Here is a 21,897-nt window from a genome sequence, read left to right on the forward strand (position 1 = left end):
CAGTCAATGCTGTGCTCCAATGGAACATCAGCATTGAAAGCGTTAAAAAATAAATAAATAAAGGGTGCTTCCAGGTCAAATGCTGTGAGTTTAGTAAGTGGGCTGATGATGATCAGATCACTCCTGACCAACTGTTAGTTTAAAAAAAAAAAAAAATCCTGGCTCCTAACTTTTTTAGCTGGCGCCTAGATTCACAACAAATTTGTCAAGCCCTGGACTAAGACAAACAGATGTCTAGGTGGAGAGAGCCCTGCTCGCAAGCTTACACGAAAACTATTATCTTTCACTGTTCCCATTGATTTCAATGGGAGTGCTGCAGAGCATGTGCGTACTTACTTGTTTCAATAGAGCTGCCATGGGGTGGAAATCTAATGTCCTTGCTCCGGTAACTAAAGAATGCATGCAGTAAAATGCAAAACGGACTAGTGCAACTGTCTGCATTTCAACTTATTGTTAAGTTTTCACTAATATTTAGCCATGTTCAGACTTTCCCTTGCATGGACAAAACCGACATAAAAGGATGAATGTAAAAATGTGGTTAGTATATAAAAAAAAATACGGAAACAAAGCTGATGGGACTATGGATCAGGCCCTGAGATTGTTATATGTCTTATAGCAGCCACCTCCTGCCCCAGGGTTTGACCCCCTGGATTTTGGCAGCTGTGGATATTTGAATGGGATCCGTTTATTCTCCAGCTAGAATGGAGCAACGCTACGCTGGGTTTTAATTGAGAAGCTTGAAATAACAAATTATAAGCATGTGGCATAGTTAGGTTAAATGAGGACAAGAATACAACTTTGAAAAGGAAAGGCAGCTATTGAGCCTTGATTACTAAAAGACAAATATCTGGTAAATGATTCTTAAGCACATGCGTCTAAACCCGGAACAGTGATTCTTCCGTGAGGTCGAGACAGATCTGGGTTTAAATACCTGTTTTAATAAGCTTTACGCAGAGGTGTGGTAATTGGCCTGGTATAACGGTAAGGAAACCAACTGGATAGTGAACAGCTCAGCGTGTAGCAAATTGGCCAGCAGTACAAGGAAACCCTCAGCTAGGACGGCCCGATCCCTCCTTTAACCAGCGATACTGGCTGCAGGGATTTTCACAAAGGCGCTTCGCATGCCTCCCAACTTCTACGCCCCCAGTGAATCGGGACGCCAAAGGGGGGAAGAGCTGGGGAGGTAGAGGGTCACTCAGACTGCCAACGCCTGAGAATGAAATCTGGGCTGCAGGACTGCAGGTGCCTAATCCCATAAAGTGGGACAGAGGCAAAGCTCGGTGGAAGTTGGAAGGCTTGCTGTTGTATAAATGTCCTCGTTAGTTAAAAGGGGAATCGGTTAACCTGCTGTGAAAAAATGGGCATGGGTTTTTGGGGGTACTCTCAAGCATTAGGCATTCATATCTTTTGTAATACCCTTCTGGATGTACAGGTGTGATTTAAGCTGCATATGTATTCAGCATACGAAAAAAAAAAATATTTTGAACATAAGGATTCAGTTTGGAGAATGGTTTATATGCTGGCAGTTGGAAAGTCAGCCTTCTTTTGTATTAATTAAATCTCTTGTTGATCTATCAGAACATCTGCACTTGTAAAACTGATTTGATAACTAATCCCTGGCCACAAAATCTCATTGGAAGATCTGAGCAGCGTGGGAACTTAATCTTGGAAAAGCGTTTGGCCTGGCCTGGCATGGGGTAGAGACGGCTAAATCTGGGAATTATACTTTAATCTGCTTCTTGCTTTTGACTGGCTGTTTTGAACAGAAACTATTTTTATGAACAGGCACAAGATCACAAATGTATTACTAAAAGTTGGATGTCTTATAAAAAAAAAAAAAAAAAAATATGGTTCATTTGCGGTTTCACTAAAATTTTATTTGGATCATATGTCCAATAAAATAAGATGGTCTTAAACGTTGGTTATCTGAAACATGCCCTTCCCGTGTTCCTGCTGCTGATGATTTGTACACTAACTATTACAGCTTCAGAGAAATAACACGACAGCCCCAACCAACCTCATCTCGCTATTTTTATTCATCTCTATGCAATTTTTGACCGATTTGAAGTCGCCTATATTTCCCCCTCGATGCGGTGACAGAATACTTTGAACAGATCTCTAATTCCAATTTGCTTTTGGATAACTTTCAACCTTAAAGCATCATTCTTCTCAAGTCACACCAGGGCGTCTGTTCATATAGGGGCAATATACGGTAAACGTCACCAGGACCTAAATCATGTCCACGCTTATTTGTTTGGTTGCTCATACGACTGAGTTCTTGTTGCAGTGCCGAATAAATACCAGGACTCGGATACCCATGACAAACATATACAATAATGTAGAAATAATATTTGCGTATACATGTTATATACCATTGGACTGACACTACTATCCTTAGTATTAGTGTCCCCTGGAATACTGCTGTCTTTCAGATGGCCATGTTTCAACCATTTGTGGAATTTCTGTCCTTTACTGCCAAATTGCCTACGTTTAATGCAGCATCCCTCATTAAATCTAAATATTTATGTGGGAAAACCTGGGTTTGTCTTGTCTGGAAGTATCCCTTTTTACCGAAATACAACAGAGAAGAAGCATCTTCCAGACGGACAGACACTGGGCGCTTCCCAGGAAATGGATCGGAATAACAGGATGGAATATTTTTAAGCATCTCTGCAAAAGGATGGGGGCAGCTGGAAAGGGGGGGGGGGGGAAGCATACAATTCAGATCATTCTATCTTTGAAAAAAATCTGCAGGCGTTAATTGTTTAAAATGTATACTTTCATCACCCTCGCCGAAAAACTAAAAGTTTTTATTTAGTCTTTGTCTTTGTGAAATTTAAAGCTGCCAAGTCCTCTTGCCTTAAAGTTTTGTATGCACAGAGCGAGTGGGCCTCCTTTGGGTTCTAGGTTATGAGGTTATGCATATGATTGCCCCCTTGAGAGAGAACACCTGTCCATTCAGTGAGTGTATGGTTTCATGGTTGGTTTTCGGTAAGCAGATGGCATCCGGGCCAGGGAATAAAGTATGTTTAGTCCTTTTATAGAGGTTATAATGAAAATATGACATGCCGTATATACAAAAAAATAGTTATTTAGACCAGAGTTAATAATTGGGAAGCTTTTCTCTCTGTGTGTTTCGCCGGTGTCAAAAGTCTCTTAATATGATCTCTTGCTTGTAGTAAATCTAGAGCTTAGAGCTCTGCAGACCAAGTGCCAGCCGTCCACAGCTGTTGTGATGTCATTAAAATGCATTTACCTAAAAGTCTCCAGAGAACATCATGGAGCTGATTTACAAACAAAAAAGCGGATGCTTAAGGCGCTTACACATTCCAGTGTGTATTGTAAATTATAGGTTAATTGAATGATCTGTCTTCATGCAGAACTGCTGTGTGCTATATGCAGAAGCATTGGCTAGCGGAGTCTACAATTTGGTGACAAGGCCATGGGAAACTTCCACACATAGAAGCACATTTGCAATCCAGGCAGTTCTTCTAGAGGAGTTTAATAGGCTAAATGCTAAATTGTAATTTTGTAGGCATTCCTGACTCTTCCATATTTATTAAAATGGTTGTTTCAATTATAGGAAATGAAACAAACGTTATCTACGTAAACTGGTAGACAGTTGATAGCTGTTTGATTTATGGTAAGAGGATGAGACATGTAGGGAGAAATATATATCAATGAAACACACCTGTATACGCATATCTGGGAACTTTCTAACTGAGCCCACCATGAGGCTCTTGAAATGCTAACCCTTAAGTAGCCCAAAGTGAAGATTATATGTAGCGATGCTTCAAATGTGTTAACCAAACGGCTGTAACTGTCCTTATTTAAAGATCGACTTCATTGAGTCATCTGCACTCAAGCAGTTACATTAACCACAAGATAGCTGGTAGTATCTTATGTATAATCAAATCCGTGCAGAATAGGAAGGAGTCCGCTCCAGACAGTGTGATCCTGAGAATTTGCCATTTCACCCTGAGGGTTTCCAGGTATGTGTATACGGCATGAGAGGGCCTCTACACACAGGCAAAGCGGTACAGACTAACTGGCCCATAGATAAAGATGATTATGATGTCTGTGGCAACTATGCTCCTTAAAATATTATGTAATTTAGAAGTATATTTTTAGACCACATTTGTGGCCTGACACTGTTTGGTAGCCTATGTTGACATAGCATACTGCTAGGAACCAGAAGGGTACATGGGAGTGGTTAGAGGCAAAAGAAAGACAGATGTTTCCAGCCACCTCACAATTCTACAGGTCAGTGGGCCACTGAGGGGAGATCCCATATCCCCAACCATAGCACGATCACTGTTGCAGTGATTATCATTTAGTTTCCCTAGGTGGCTTAAAAACTGGCTAAAACAGGCAAGAAGCAACATTCTGCACACAGGCCAAGATTAGCCCTATGGTACACCAAGCAAATGACTTCTGGGCCAGTGCTCATAGTGCCTCCCACTTTCCATTATCCCCATTCCTTCAGCGGACCCGGTTTTCATGTGCACTTGTCTGCTGGATACACATGGCCGCAAGCTGTGGGTGATCTTAGAGTGTGTTTACATGATTAAGCCCCAATTAGTTACCAGCTGCGCATACCATTTCATGAGCATACATACAGCAAGTGGTGTATGTGTTAATGAGTATAAAGACATTTCCAGACAACAGAGAGCTGGTTTTGCCTATCCCAGCTTCCTGTGTGGGGGGAAATTAAAGGGATTGGGAGAGCTGAGCGGATAGTTCAGAATTGTATATGCATAGAAAGAGGGTAGAAAGATACCATGAGCTGTGATTTCCTTACACAACTTCCAGTTTATAACGAAGTCTGTTAGAATAGGTTCTGGCTGGTTTTAGGTGACCGGATGGATATGTCCAGGCTCTGTTGTTTGCACTCTTGACCTAAGGGAAGAGGCTGACATGAACGCCCAAACATATTCTTTTGTTGTCCCAGGTCAAGGGAAGCTGTAGATTACCTTGCTACCGGTTTGTATTTGTAGCAAATGTCTAACTTCCTACTTGCTGGGTGTGGGCTTGTTTAATTCATCCAGACTGCGTATTATTCAACATTTTGGGATTGCTAGGCTGCTAAAATAAAGAAAAAAATGTTTACAAAAAATGTCTTGAATCTGCTAAAAGGCATGATAAACCTATACACAGTGAATGTGTAAGGAATTTTCTAGTGCTCTTATTTTACCTGTCTATGTGCATTTATCAGTTTAAGGCAACCAGTGCTACCTTTTCTTTTGATGCATACATTTTTTTATTTTTTTTTCTCAAGACCCATTGAAACAGCAGCCCTTTTTATGTGTGTAAATAAAATATGTTGTATAAAAGTAAATGTTGTTTTTTAGAAGCCTTTGTGGGGGAAAAACAAGTAGACAGCTAATTTAATTTAAAGTTTCAGGATGCCCAGTTTTGTTAAAGAAGTTGGAACATCAACCTAATGTTATTGTTATGCTACTATATAGCAGCAACCAACAGGATGATCCAATGGAAACTTGTATCTATGTGAGCTTCCAATTCAGCTACAGTTAATGTTACCTGCCAGCTGCTTGCTAAATGTATACAATGTTATACAAATTTGGTTTGGATCTAGTAGCCAGCCCAAACAATTGGGAGCCAGCTTTTTTTCCTTCCCCCAATCCATGTTTTTACTTTCATACATTACCCCTGGACAGGACAAACATGAGGAACAGAAAAAGGTGAGAGGTAGTGTTTTTAAGAATTTAGATTGGTGTGTGTTAACCAGCAAGATTATGTGCTGTAACAATGAGAAATTATACATCTGCACATGTGAGCAGCCAGGAGAGTATTATTATTATTTATTGTTTTATATAGCGCCATCAAATTCCATAGCGCTGTACAATGGGTAGACAGGACATAACAAGTAGTATGTAACATAACAAATTGACTAACAGAGACAACAGGTGAGGAGGGCCCTGTGCCAGAAAATTTCAGCTTCATTCGTGTTTTGTGATTAATTCTCAAATAGTTCCAGAATAGCTTATTTTGCTGGGGTTGTTTTTCTCTGTTCAATCAAGGCCGTACATAAACCACTGTTCTTTTTCAGACTTGCAGACGTGCCTTTTTTTGGTAACTTGGCATGACGGCATAGGTTTTTTTGCAACGTTTTCCCAGATACAAGCAGAGTAATTAAGGAATAGTATGTTTACCTGACTGTTTTATGTCTCTGATGTATTACTTGCCACAAGCACTCCACCATTGTCTGTTATCTCCAAATATATTATTTCATTATTATTATTATTATAGTCATTCCCAGCACTTTGAACCAGGTGGAGGGGTAGCAAGATATGCAAAATAGTTCTACACTACTAAGACCCCAGTTTTTCTAGTGACTCATTGCCACATGCCTTCCAAAACTACGTATATCAACCACATTCTGTATTGAGCTTTTGGATTGGATGGGAACATGTATTGCTACTAAAGTTAGACCAGGGCTTGACAAATTTGTTGTGAATCTAGGCGCCAGCTAAAAAAGTTAGGAGCCAGGATTTTTTTTAAACTACCAGTTGGTCAGGAGTGATCTGATCATTATCAGCTCACTTACTAAACTCACAGCATTTGACCTGGAAGTACCCCCTTTTTTTTTTTCTTTTTTTTTTTTTTAACTCTTTCAATCCTGATGTTCCATTGGAGCACAGCATTGACTGATATTTAGTCCCCACAAGCTTGTGGTGACAAATGTTAACCCCTGCAATGCCACGAATTTGTCATACACAATTGTGGCATTAAAGGGGTTAACGCTGCACTGTCGCTCTCATGGAGCGATCAGGCAGCAGGGGAGGGTTGGGGCTGGTCAGCTGGGACGCAATTGCTTCCATGCCTACAGGAGTCATCAAAGGGATTGTGGGGGCTCGTTTTTTGCTGTTGCTAATCTGCCTGTGGCAGCTGAAAATCGCGGTTTCAGCCTACAGAATCACTCTGTGGGAGTAATCGCAGGCTCGGGGGCGGGCTCGAGGTGGCTGTGCTGGTCTGTGGCGATGTGGGGACATTTTTTGGGGATTTAACAGGCTGACAAATACCTAGGCGCCAGGACAAAATTCTCAATCGACCTGGCGCCTGGGATTTGTCGAGCCCTGAGTTAGACGAATTGTTTAATAACGTTTTAGTCACAGTTAATATATTCTTTTTGGTCAACATACAAAAGGATGTAAACTTACATAACTTTTCCAGACTTAATCCCTTGATGACAATTGACCTGTCTGGCACGTCACGGAAGTACATACCCTTAATGACAATTGAAGTGCCTGGCACATCATAGGGTTAAACAAGCATAGAAAGCGATCAACAATCACTTTCTTTGCTCATCTGATATTGCTGCATTGCTTGGACATTAAGGCATTCTGCAACACCAAAAACAAAAAAATAAATAAATTGTAGAGCCCCCCAAAAATTATCGTTGATTGCCTCATAAGTTCAGCTGGCGTTGCTTGAAGTGCTCAATATCAAACTGACATGGGTGTAGTATGATAAAAAAACAAAACATTAAACCACTGGGATTTCTAGACTCGGACAAATAGAATATATTTAGCAGGTTTTCATTAGCTTTTTTAGAGGAGTAATAGTTTGTCTTAAAATATATGATCTTTGTTCAAGTTACAATAATCACAATCTTTTAACTAATAACACAAAAATATATTGTTCTAGTCCATATTAAATGCATCATTCAAGCATTCACAGTGTGGGTTGGAAAATGTATGTGAACCCCTAGGCTAATTCCATTAACAAATGCTAATTACAGTCAAGAGTTGGCGAACCTGGGGTTCAATTAATGAAACCAGATTGGAGGTGTACTTTTTAGCAGTACTGTTGTCAACCATGCCTCACAAAAAGAAATGCTCTATGTTGTAAAAAAAAACAAAACCCTAGAGTAACAGCTAAAGGCTCAAAGGAGTCATTGTAAATGGTTAACATCTTTGTTCATGAGTCTACCATTCTTTTATAATAGCTGTTAGCTCTATCTAGTAACTTGTTTTGCAACGCCCTCCAAGAGAGGTCTATAAAGAAAACGCACTATAGGATGTGAAGGAACAATACAGAACATAGAAAGACCACACCTGTAGCTACTAAATGTTTTTAGACCTACCGTATTTGCTCGATTATAAGACGACCCCCCAAAATCTGAATATTAACCTATGAAAAAAAGCCTGAATATAAGACGACCCTATAGGAAAAAAGTTTTACCAGTAAATGTTAATTCATGTAAACTATGTGAACAATTGTTTGTTAATAAAAGCTATGAAAAAAATATTTTGTTTTTATTTCCTTTTTTTTTTTTCAACTTGCCCCCCCCCCCCAGTTATGCACATCTGCCCCCAGGCTTGCCACTCTGCCCCAGAATGCCTTATACCCCATATATGCCGCTGTGCCCCATGATATGCCTTTTAACCCTCTATATGCCACTGTGCCCCATGATATGCCTTTTGACCCCCTATGAGCCACTCTGCCTCCAGAAATGCCTTATACCCCTATAGGCCACTCTGGCATTTAGGGGGTTAAAAGGCATATTATGGGGCAGAGTGGCATATAGGGAGGTAAAAGGCATTTCAGGAGGCAGAGTGGCATTAAAGGGGTTAAAAGGCATTTCACAGAGCACTCTGCCTCCAGAAATACAGAGCACTCTGCCTCCAGAAATGCCTTACACCCCCCATTTAACACTCCCCCTCCCTCCTCCAAACTTACCGGTGCTTCTGAGTTGGGGGGGGCGCATAACACAGGAGGATCCGGGTGCTTAGTCCGGGCAGCATGTAGAGCTCTACGCGATTGTATCGTGTAGAACTCTACACGCAGCCCGGACTAAGCACCGGGGACTCAGAAGCACCGGTAAGTTGGGGGGGCATAACACAGGAGGATCCAGGTCCCCTGCATCGCTGCGGGGGATCTGGATCTTAGTCTCATAATCAGACCTATTTGAGGTCTGATTATAAGACGACCCTGATTATAAGACGAGGGGTATTTTTCAGAGCATTTGCTCTGGAAAAAACCTTGTCTTATAATCGAGCAAATACGGTACTTGCACAGTCAAAGGTGTAATTTGTCCTTAGATGCCCTAAACCTTTTTCAATAAAATAGAAGCTTCCAATAGCTTCAAAACACATTCTTTACACCAGGAGGAACTAATACTTTTGATATTGCTTCATAATGAATTCACTATGTGCTGGACAGCAGTGCTCTACCTTTTACAGCCTCCATGATTGGTTGAATGTTTTCTGACCACTGGTTGGCAACAATGGATGTGTAGAGTTCAGAGAAGTCTCTCTGCCAGATCCTCTGTCCCATCTTCCAAATTCTCCACAAGAAACATATTGTGACTTTTACATGCCCCTATATGCCACTCTGGCATTTAGAGGGTTAAAAGGCATATTATGGGGAATAGTGGCATATAGGGAGGTTTAAGGCATTCAGGAGGCAGAGTGGCGTATGGAGGGTTAAAAAGGCATTTCTGGGGGCAGAGTGGCATTAAGGGGGTTAAAAGGCATTTCACAGAGTACTCTGCCTCCAGAAATGCCTTATGCCCCCCATTTAACCCTCCCCCGCCCCCCCCCCAACTTATCGGTGCTTCTGACTTCCCTGTCATGTAGCCGGGGCAGCGTGTAGATCCCACGCACTTACGCTGCAGCCGGAAGGAGGCGTGGCTAGCAGCGGGGGGTCTACACGCTGTCCCAGCTACACACCGGGGACTCAGAAGTACCGGTAAGTGGGGCGGGGGGGGGGGAGACAGGAGGATCCAGGTCCCCTGCAGCTGCGGTGGATCTGGATCTTAGTCGCCTTATAGCCAGACCTATTTGAGGTCTGATTATAAGACGACCCCGAGCATTTGCTCTGAAAAAAACCTTGTCTTATAATCGAGCAAATACGGTACTTCCTCTTTATGAGGCTCGCTTCTTTAGGTATTCCTTATAAAGGAACACAACGCTCCACTTTTCTTTCTCCTCTGAAAGAAGAAGGCAGCAATCGCCCTGCGGATGCAGCCAATATAAACCTAGACAAAGCACAGGAAGGCAGGACCACATATGATCTGGAACAGGTGGTAAAGGATTCAGGCCATCTTTGCGGTTTATCTGAAGCTACACCTTCCAGTTAATTTTGCAACATCCTCCACGTTATGCTGCAGGTTGCTGACAGGTCCATCAAAAATAGACTGCAGTTCAAAAATCTCCAGGTACACATGGCCTTCTTTGCCTAAAATATTTGGTTCCATTATGAGTGTGGCACAGGGAAAGTGAGGTGTATCCCAGTCTATGGCAAAGGTCCCAGTTATCCCATACAGAAGGTTTGCCTTTGGTTCTTGATACAGATTTATTGAATGTATCAACAAGTAATAGATCCCACTGCCAATTATGCACCACGGAAGGACTTTGTCATGAGAAATTCATTTTGGTCACCGAAAAGGAATCTAAGGCTGAACATAGGGAGGGCAAATGTCAGGACCCGTTTGAAAGTGGAATTCAGTCTATTTTGCTTAAATAAACATTGTGTCGCCCTCCTTCCAAGTTTGTTTCCACAGTTCTGGGTCATCTATCTCAAATTATTTTCCCTTTTTCTCCTTCCACATCCAATTCCTCTGCTTCCTCTTCTATTTCCTCCCCCTGCATATTCATGTTTTCATGTGTCTTAAATCTGTCTATGCTCAGATATGTGAGGGGCTACAGTAGTCGGTACTTCACACTCCAAATGCTGACTGTAGACTGGAAAGGTCTGTGGAAGTCTCAGTGACTACTGCAGAGCTATTATGGAAACATATGCTTTATCACCACCGGTGAAAAATAACACTTGAGTTTATAGGGCATTAGCTCATGGTCGCAAATGAATCTGTTTGAGCCCAGCTAATTGGCATCTCATAACTTGAATCCATAAAACCCCACATAACATGTCTATAAAAAGTTGTATTTTTGTCGGTTGTGATATACAAAATGAAGAAATTGTGAGTTGGAATCAAAATTACACAAGGGAATGATTTTATTTTAAACAGCCTTTGTTTTTTCTTTTTTTGACCCGTTTTCACAATACTCATTCGTACATATGTGATGGAGCAAGAAACTAGGGAACATCGTCAAATTAATGTACCCTTTCCCTGACACACCTTTTATTATTTACACAATGTACAATGGATCAACACGTTGTGTTTACAGAGCAATCAAAAGTCGCAGAACAAAATATATATTGTCGAGCCCTGGCTTAAGCACATTGTGTTCGTCTATACTTCTGACATAGATGTAGATCAGAAAACCAGGTAATTTCAAAGGCTTTTCCTTCCCACTGTGTGTATGTGTGTGAAAATTGCGGGGATTTTCAATACTTTGTAGCATTGTATACCTTGCTTATGGTAATCACTTTATTCTTTAATTGTTTATTGCAGGAACAATGCGGTTTGTAAGGAAATTTCTTTATCCGTCCGATTCTGCACCCGGCAAGGGAATTTGTTGGGAATGGATGAATGATGATGGTAACTGGGCCCCTTATGAAATGCAAGTCACCATATTTTTGGAAGAGGCTTTCTGCAACAGACATCAGTCGGCTGATCTGACGATACTCGGACTGCACTATCACGTTGACTTTGTGTCTTGTGTTCAGACAAACAAGATGACCGGATTCCGGCGACAGGTTCAGAGACGCCTTGATACACCGTACGCATTGTGCCCCAAGACAGGGCCAGTACACAGATCTGCTGCATGTGCGTGCCACCAGTGTCTAGCGAGCAGCGGAGCTGGGCCTATTTCAACTCGTAATCGACATTCCATGGTTAATTTGCCAACATCATCAAACTACCAGAACTCTAGTCGGACGTCGCTTATTTCTACCAATAATGTTGGTTATCTACCATACCCCAAACCGTCAATGACTAGTGCAAAGTCCACACCAAAACTGAACAGCACATATCATCAGCCACCATCGACCTCCATGTCCTTTCCAGGTCCATCTTCCGCTAATGGAATCAGGTACTTTGATCATACTGCTTTTACAGTGTATTGTGTTGGAATGAGGTGATATTAGACTTTTTTTAGCAATTACAAATTAGAGTTAAAACGCATTGTACTTTTCAGAAACAACATTTTCTCTCTGTACAACCAATACGGGGGATGATAGCGTACGCCGTTCAGGAAGCATTAAGTTTGCGGTCTGACTCAACAAAGCAAATTTTTTTTTTGTTTTTTTTTAATACAATATTCAAGCAAATATCTGCCCAGTGTGTGTCCCCCGAATAAAAAAACAGCCAGACTAATGACTCAATTTCTGTGATCATTACAGTGTTTTGCATATTTCCATGGTATTGACCCGTTAATGTGTTTCTCTGGAATACACTCAGTAAATGACCGTCACCACATTTTAATTTACTTTAACAACAAAAAAAAAAATAGGTTCACATATAATATAATACAGTAATCGTGTTACGGACAATAGGTTGGTCTTTTTCTTTGCGGTTACGTCACTAAGGAGAATGTTGACAGTACAGTTTGCGGTAGTTGTGTTTCATCTCCTTGACTGCACAATGCATTGAGGTGTAAACCACAGTGAGCTTCTGCTACAGGAAGAACTTTGCTAACCCATGTAAAATTTATCTTTAGATCAGCAATAACTTTTCAGAGCCTCTACACATTGAATTTTGCATAACAGACGGCTAGCTCAGCCCTCTTTACTGACTAATCTTGCTAGTGTTGGCCAATGAGTACAGCACTGTGTACAGTTACAGATTTTAGGATTGGGGGGGAAAAAACAACTTGATTTTATCCTGTTTAGTTCCGCTAGGCTTCCTTGATTTGCAGACATGGAGGCTGCCACTTTAGCCATACTTTCTTAGCCTCCATAAATAAATAAATGCTTACCTTAGGGAGAAGCTGCAGTTCTCGCTGTTATTGAAATCAATGGAAGCACTTTACACCCATCCGTACAGGGATCCTGTTAGACTCCCCTGTCATGTGAGCTGAACACGTCTTCTGCACAGGGAATAGCGGGGGGGGGGGGGGGTGGGGGGGTGAGCAAAGAGTATTGTTGCTGAATCCCCCATGTATTTGCATGGTCCTGTCAGCTCTCATATGATTGATATGCGTAGGAAGACTGAAGTGTCCCTTTAAAGAAATTACTTTTGTGTGAAATATTCCAGTTTCTTAACTTTTTTTTTTTCTTCCTTATTTTTGAAATCAGATTAACCCCATCTCTCCTTGAGGGTTACTCTGGGCGCAAACAATCAACACCATTTGTTGTCTTGCAATCCTGTTTGATGCACACTGATTGCAGTTGGATACCTTCTGTATGATTATAATTCCTTCCCCTAATCTGCATAATATTCTCAGAGACAAATATATTAGTGCCCCCGTACTTCATTTACATCAATGTTAAAGCTAAGCAAAAATCAAGCCATAACATGAAGTTTTAGCAGAGTTGTTTAACAAGCAAAAGAAAACACTAAAACTTTGTACTGTTTAGTTTTAGTGAGTCCTTAAACCTACAAACCTTTCAGTTCTCTGATCACTTGTAAAACTTCACTTTTCACAACATATCTCTGGGAAACAACTTGTTTGTGTTTTGTTTCCAAATCTTTATTGCCAGTAACCAGGCAAAGTAAATCCCACGTCCCAAATAATTACAGTATTTGTTCTTTCCAATGACGTGCGACTGGGGCTTTTTCAGTCAGACTATTAACACGTAGTACCTGTCCTTCTCTGTGCCTTTGCCATGCTGAAATGCAAGGTGAAATTGCGCAATCATCCGTTTGTTTTACACCCTGGATAATTGCAGAGAAATCCGTTTTGAAATAAAGGGAGTGAAGAGGGCGTCAATCTCAGATTAAGTTGTTACTTATTACTACTTTATGGGCTTGCTAGAACTATTGCATAAAATCAGAAGGAACAAGGTATCACAAAAGCATAATATATGACAAAACCTGATTATGGTTCTAGCCATGTAACAACCATATTACTAGATTAATTATTAAAAGAAAATAAAAGGTAGAATCCACCTAAAAATTCCCAATGTAATTTGGACCTAGTGGTACTAATATTGTATGGCATTGTTATATATATGTAATTTTAATTTTTTATTTATTTTTTGGTAATGCCACATTGAAAACTCAATAAAATTTTGGTTTTGATTGCCAACATGGTCAGTTGTCAGTCAAGTGAAAAAAAACTGTTTTGTTTACTCATATTAAAACAACATTGCCTTCTCTGTCTTCTGTAAGCAAATGACGACACTACTTGTTCTAAACAGGTTTCGTTGTTCAGGGTGTAGGCTGATCTCTCATTGTGACCTCGCGACTTACCGTTAACGGACATTTAATTTACTGCAAATCCATAGCATCTTGGCGGATAACATAGAGCAGTGTGGTCTGTTGATTGTTAGTCGTGCTATTGTTCCATAATTAAATTAACTCAAATTTGCTTCTTTTTCTCTTTGAAGGATACCATCTATACCAGTTCAGACTCAGAGACAAAGCATCATTCAGCCAGCTCTTGCAGGTAACATAAAACTGTATTCTGCTTATACGTACTTATTAAATTGATTTTCTTACTGCTACGGTGTAATAAAATGTATATAGGGCCAAATACAAACTTCAAATAATTGGAACACATATAAATGTATGTGCGTCAAAAATAGGCAGAGTCACTTAGATGCAAACAAAGGTGAAACATTTAATACGAACAAAAATAGACGAAGAATATAAAAAGTAGATAACAAAAATACGAAACAAGTCTTACAAAAACTTGGAGAGGAATTTAGTTCATGACATCTGTCCTATGCATTCCTGAGGATGGAGGGAGGGAGTGTTGGGACGTGAAGAGTCCGTGGATGGCAAGTACATCTTCTCTCGACCTCTCTTCCCATGCCTCTCCATGTCTTACAAAAGCCTAGCTTATATGTGGATTGGATAGTGATGTCAGGGTATTGGTCTTCACCTAATTGGGTAAACATGCTCACTAAGATCTTTGTACGTCGAAACCTTATTTTAGGTGGTCACTCTACGTATACTGTAATGCCCTTTTAGAGTTACAACTATACCATGCATTAGCAAGCTTCTATCCTATCTATAGAATGCCTGTTCAGCAAATCCTTCATTCTATATTTAAGGTCAAGGAAACCCTGAAGCTTATTATTGAAACCTATTAATATATCTTAATAATCATTTATTTATGAACAATGATTACATATCTTTGACTATTGCCTATACCAATAATTATATATGGTCCATTTCATATTACTAGGTTTAAAATAGATGTTAAATGTGTTAGAATCTTTTACATACGGAAACGGCTTTTGGGTTTCTTTTTAAAGGAAAATTGTCACATATATTAGGAACCTTACATCTTCCTGTATTTTTGACGGCCATCCCGTAACCTCTGCTAAACATAGCATTTTTTCTATATATGATAATAAAAGAAAAAAGAAATATATTCAAGGAAGAACTTCACAATGGCGTGGCATTGATAAGTTATTGCAATAGATAAATTATGTTTATGTTTTTGTTGGGTTTTGATGCGTTAAGTGTTTTGAAGAGAATGAAATGACAGATCTGCTTAACGTGTTAATGCATTTAATGTTTCGTCCATAAGAGCAAGGTTTCTAAGGCGTTAGTCGTTTCTATTGACATGGTGCTCTCCCTGTAGATAGTTTGCAGTAATCAACAAAACAAACTTATTGCATGACAGAGGACGGTGCCATGTCGGTATGTTGGTTCGCCAAAGGCTAAATAACGTTATTGACAGCTCCTCTCACCTGTAGTGCTATATTACATATTTTCACGAGTTCATTAGCTACAACCTGGAGGCTATTCTTCTACACTGCAAATGAAATGCTTTTGCCTCGAATAAAGCAATATAACAGATTAACCGTTTCTTGGCAGTGTATTGGTAGCACAATGAATTGAAACTTTAAACCTCTATATGTTCCAATTAACAAGTACTTTTGTGAAGCTCTGTTCGACTTAATTTTCTATACAATTGCAAATTGAGGCGTTTCTCAGATCTGGACTACATTAAGATTTCTTTTTCCCAGCGTAACCTTTTTTTTTTTTTTTGCCTAATCCTCACCTGTTGGGATATTTTATACTTCGATATCGCGAAGAATAGAAGAGAAATATTATACCTTTTGCTTTTACTAAAAAAAAAAAAATGTGCCAGGATACTGTGGCGTTTAGGTGGTGATGTCGAATTTTATGAGGTGTATTCTGTTGCTTCACCCAACCTCAATTTAACCCTGGTGAGCTCCTTCTGCACGAAAAGAGACAAATATTTAAAACAATGAAATGAATGAAAAGAATCCTCTACACATTGACTATTGCCATACAGGCCCTGCTCAGTCATCCTTGCGGAAGTGGCCACAGAGTCAAGGAACTTGGCCAACAGTGCAGAGTTAACTGTATGAGCTGAAATGCTTAAGTCGCTTGCAAACTCCCATTTAGTAAGACCTTTTCTGCGCATGTGTGTGTGGGGATGGGGTAACTGTTGAAAATTGGCAAGCAGGAGATGTTTTTGGCTGTAAACATCTCCTGCAAACCAAGACTCTGAGGGGAGAGAGAGGGATAATGGCTGGAGGTTTTCTAATCCCGCTTTCAAATTCCCTACCTCCAAAAAAGAAAACCTAAATCTAAAATTAGAAATCTGTTGAACTAAAATTGATCAATAACAATAAGGATGATTTAAGTGCCACTATGCCATTAAAGAACGGTGATCTTGGGATGGAGGTTGAATTAAAATAACCTTATTCTTTAAATAAACAGACACGGTTATAGTTACTTGGAAATAAATGTGATGGTCTTATTGAAAATGCTATTAGGTTGCTAACGGTAATAAATATTCAATTGATACTCCTTTATGACTAATGCTTTACACTGGCTGTCTATCACGTACCAATGAACACGTTACACGTTCCTTCTCCGGGTGCCTGGCTGACTGTAACAAACTATTAGCTTTTTTGACACCTGCAGTTTTTCCTCTTGTTACAACTCTTCCTCCTACTTCTTCAGTAGTGTGAAGACTTTAACATATGTCCACCCTGGACAATTGCACCTGTGTAATCTGCATGCATTATTGTCATTATTGTCTCCGATTGCTCTGTGTGTGAATATAGCACCAAAGTCTCCTGATTCCTATCTATCTATCTATCTATCTATCTATCTATAATCTATATCAGGGCTTGACAAATGTGTTGTGAAGCTAGGCGCCAGCTAAAAAAGTTAGGAGCCAGGATTTTTTTTTAAATAACAGTTGGTTAGGAGTGATCTGATCATCATCAGCCCACTTACTAAACTCACAGCATTTGACTTGGAAGCACCCTGGACTTTCAGGTTAGTGCTGTTTTTTTTTTTTTTTTTATTATTATTATTATTTTTATTTTATTTTTAACCCTTTCAATGCTGATGTTCCATTGGAGCACAGCATTGACTGATATTTAGTCCCCGCAAGCGTGCGGGGACAAATGTTAACCCCAGCAATGCCACGAATGTGTCATACACAATTGTGGCATTGAAGGGGTTAATGTTGCACTGTCGCTCTCATGGAGCGATCGGGCAGCAGGGGGATGTTGGGGCTGGTCTCTACACTCATGTGGAGACCGAAGAACCCTCTCCCCTGTCCCTGAAGCTGTCTCTGGCAACTGGGACGCAATTGCTGGTCTATAGGCCAACCATTGCAGGGGCGGAGTCTCTGATGACTGCTGTAGGCTTCCATGCCTACAGGAGTCATCAAAGGGCTTGTGGGGGCTCGTTTTTGCTGTTGCTGGTCTGCCTGGGCTTCCAGGAAGACCACCAGCAGCAGAGCCCTGTACAAAACGGGAATTAACCCCTAAAATGCCACGATCGCGGCATTGAAGGGGTTAACGCTGCACTGTCGCTCTCATGGAGCGATCAGGCAGCAGGGGGGTGTTGTGTCAGGTCCCCACACTTGTGTGGGGACCCAATCAACACAAAACGCCCTTCCCTGATGCCTGTGGCAGCTGAAAACACGATTGCTGGTTTTCCTGCAACCGCGTTTTCAGCCTACAGGATCACTCCGTGGGAGTGATCTCAGGCTCGGGGGCGGGCTCGGAGTTGCTGTGCTGTCTGCCCAGACTCCTGGGCAGACAGCAGCAGCAGCGCCCCCGCGTGGTGACTCAGCTTCTTACATCCACAATTTTTTGTGGATGTTAGAGGCTGACAAACACCTAAGCGCTAGGACAAAATTCTCTGGCGCCTGGGATTTGTCGAGCCCTGATCTATATACCGTGTGTATATATATATATATATATGTGTGTATATATATATATATTACGGTGTGTGTGTGTGTGTATATATATATATATATGTGTGTGTATATATTAAACTCATAATCATTAAATTCGCTATAGCTTTAAAAAGAAAAAAAAAATACAAACATTGTGAAACAACACAGATGCCCAGCAAATGCTATTTTTTAAGAGCAAATATGCAATGAGCATGATGGGATTGTTTTTCAGGATTTGCTACTCTGATCATTGTTTTGATGTATTTTTTTCTGTGAATCAGAATCTATATATTTATATGCATAGCCAAAAGATGATTCAAAAATAAATTAGGATCAGAAAAATTCCTCATTGGAGCACGGAAATTGTGTCATTGGATGACAGTTATGATGGAGCTGATAGGGTGTTTCATATTGCAATATTGAAGTTTAGTTGTTGGCCATACAGACAATTTACGCTTTGACCTTGGGAAATATCAAATTATATATATAATAACCTTGTCAAAGTGGCAATTGTGGGTCACGCTGGAGGCTTAAATCCAATGTCCAGTCAGAATGGAGATGGTGGAGTGTGAGGGACATTCGCATTAAACTCTGCCCCGCCTGTTTTAAATTTGTGGAGGACATGATTGTGGGAACAGATTAACCGATCGATTGGGACCAGGACAGTGTAATGTGTATGGGAGGCGGGTAAGAGATGAGCGATTAGGGGAGGAGCGAATAAGGCAAAGGAGTGAGAAATGTGTTTTCCTGACTAAAAGCTCCATAATGTCACAGAAGAGGGTGCTGCCTTCTAAATGTCTGCTAGGTATTCTCCGCAGCACAACTCACACTATGAGAGAACCTTTAACCGTTCGCAAGTAACCAGTGCTTGCTTTGATTGCTGTTGGGGAATAGAAGTCTCACCTTGAGATGGGGTTCAGATGGAGAGTGTGGTGGGGTAGGACTTTTCAAGTGAGAAGCTGCTGAATACTGTTGTTTTGAGGTCTGATTAGAAGACGACCCCGATTAGAAGACGAGGGGTATTTTTCATTTGCTCTGAAAAAAACCTCGTCTTATAATCGAGCAAATATGGTATATCCTTAAGACATGTTTTAAAGAATGCAGATGTAAGCCACCAGGTAAGTGAATTAGCGAAGTTTCTCAATGATACTGCTTAAGATGCAAGAAACGAGCACAGTGAAGCAAGTATTGTGTGCTTCACTGATCCCTTCAGTGCTGACTCAGCTTTACCAAGGTCCATTCACTTAGCTTTGCAATGAACAGATGATTGTATTACCTAAAGCTTACCCATTCCTCTTCTATGGACTTTATGGTTTTGGCTGATTTTAAAAGACTATCGTATCATCAAAGTCGTCTTCTATTGCCAGTTAAGTCTAGAAGTATTTTCACAATGACCTTTACAAAAATCTTTGAGAGTAACTGCAGTTCCTAGGGACCGGCACATGCTGAAGCCATGGCTTCTAGGTTTTTTACCTTTTGGATCACACCTTCCCATGATATGTTAAATTGATTTGTTTCTTCCTGTGCTCTTGGTCAAATCAGGCTGGCTCTTGAAATTGTCTGGCTCTTAAATGCTATTTACGTTTATCTAGCATTGAGGTTGCATGCATATTGACAAATACAGATCTCAAGGGGGAAATAAAGTGCATTGTGCAGTTCCCACCAATAATGTAAACCTAACCCAGGTGCTCTTCTACTACTAACACATGCTTTGACAGCCACAAAAGCTAATGTGCCGTGACATTCACAATTCATAAGTCAGTCATATCTTTATAAGTATATACGGGTAAATATCCGTTAACCGTTTAGGTGTCTCCTTCAAGCAAGAAAATGTTTAAGCTCCCAGTGTTTGGAGTCAGGATGCAAAATATTGCATTACCGTCTATTATTCCTACACATATTTTTTTTTACTCTAAATATAAGTTATTTTTGCATATTTTATGTCAAATGCCATTATCCTTTATCCATTTTATTCGCGATTTGTTTTATTTATTTTATTATTATTTTTGTGTCCCTTCCCTCCCCCGTCCTGTTTTTTTTTTCTTTTGCATGCGGATTTCATGTACACCTTTTTAGGCATGGCGGCTATTCTGATGTCAGCGGCTGGGCTACCCGTGCGTCTTATCTCTGCACCTCCACCTTCAAACCCACTGGTGACCAGTAAACCCGATAAAACCTCAGTTAAGAAACTGAGGAAAATGCCAAAGAAAGGTAGTTTTTCATTTAATATCTATCCTCTACCTCTTTTTCCTATTTTACTTTTGCCAATCTGTTATTTCATATCCATATCCTTGCATATCAATATAACAAGAAAACTAGTGGGAACGAAGCACATACTTTTTGGTTACTGAAATTTAACGTGAGGCGGTGCTGCATTGTTTCCTATAATAAAAAAAATACACCTTTGGTTTGACCAGCTTTTCATACTAATGCCCTTCACCTTTCCCACCCTGGGAGGTTCAAATGTATACAAATCACTCTGCAAATTGTCTTCCAATAAACTGTTATGTTAAAACAAACAATGGCGTGGCACCACCTTGTAAATGAATGGGCTATTTTTGTTGAACGACAAGAATTGCTGAAGCCAACAATCATTGAAAAGTAGATAACACTACCTTTAGCAACCATTAACAATATGTTTGCTTTTGAACTCTTTGTGAGCTACATTTATGCAGACAGAACATTTTAAGAGCCAGCTACAAATGGTACATTAATGTTTTATCATGCATGATATTCTCTAACACTAAATTCACTATCAATTATTGAATGCTGACATTGGCTCTATTTTGGTAAAATGTTATTGTGAATATTAAACACTGAAGTTGGCTTGTGATTCAACCACTGTGCTCTAAAGACCTACAGTTTCCAAAAACTAACCCCTTAAGAGCAAGCAAGGAACGTCTTTTAGTTTTAAACCACGTAGGTTGAATATATATATATATTTTTTTTATTTTGACAAACTTTTTTCCACAGGATGAATTTCTCTATTTAAAACAAACCCAATTTATGATTCACGACATCACTCGAGTATAGCAATATCCCACATGCGCAGCCTTTTAAGTTTATAGGGGTCAAAACACCTCTCCCACTTTTTTATACTTCTGAATTTTTTATTTCAGTTAAACTCTTCAGGCCACGCATTGAATAGGATCCAAGGCTTTGCAGCCCTGCTTACCTGGTTATAGCATTTGTAATCATACACAGAGGAGGTCAGAATCTCTGATTCTCTCCCCTATGCTTCCCACGGCGTTTCCTTTGACACTTCAGGCGTTTAAGCATTTTAACAAGTCAATTTGGTGCCATCAATGCTGGCTCTGGCTGAGGGAGGGGGGTTTCTGAAAGCGATTGGTGCCACAGTGTTGATTGTAGCCCATGCTGTACCAGGTATGTCAGTGATCCTCCAGATATATTTATTCTCATGGCATACCAGGTACATCGTTCTTAGTCCAGGGTTGAAAACAAACAAGGTAAAGGATACAGTTATCTCAGCATATTTAATGGCTCACAAGTGGTACCCAATGCTGTTAATTTTGAGCTACAACCATCATACTGTGAGTCTGAAGAAAAATGCATAAATTAATCAAAAAGTGAAAGCTAAATCTCACCGCTCAGACACGTCAAGGAAATGGCTATTCCTCAAAACTTGGCACTTAACCAAGAAGGATGCATGTGATAGAAGCCA

The 21,897-nt window shown here is 40.2% G+C and overlaps 1 protein-coding gene across 1 annotated transcript in view; it reads left to right on the top strand.

The window, feature by feature from the left end:
- LOC149301006 (putative E3 ubiquitin-protein ligase DTX2) overlaps positions 1–21,897 on the top strand; it is a 42,199-nt gene that overhangs the window by 4,070 nt on the left and 16,232 nt on the right. Inside the window, exons 2-3 of the mRNA XM_089484622.1 lie at positions 11,381–11,960; positions 14,419–14,477. Coding sequence (XP_089340748.1) covers positions 11,381–11,960; positions 14,419–14,477 — 639 coding nt within the window. The remainder of the gene's footprint in view (positions 1–11,380; positions 11,961–14,418; positions 14,478–21,897) is intronic.

The sequence above is a fragment of the Sceloporus occidentalis genome, unplaced genomic scaffold (genome assembly GCF_023333645.1).
Source record: "Sceloporus occidentalis isolate IW3139 unplaced genomic scaffold, rSceOcc1.0.p SCAF_22, whole genome shotgun sequence".
NCBI lineage: Eukaryota > Metazoa > Chordata > Lepidosauria > Squamata > Phrynosomatidae > Sceloporus > Sceloporus occidentalis.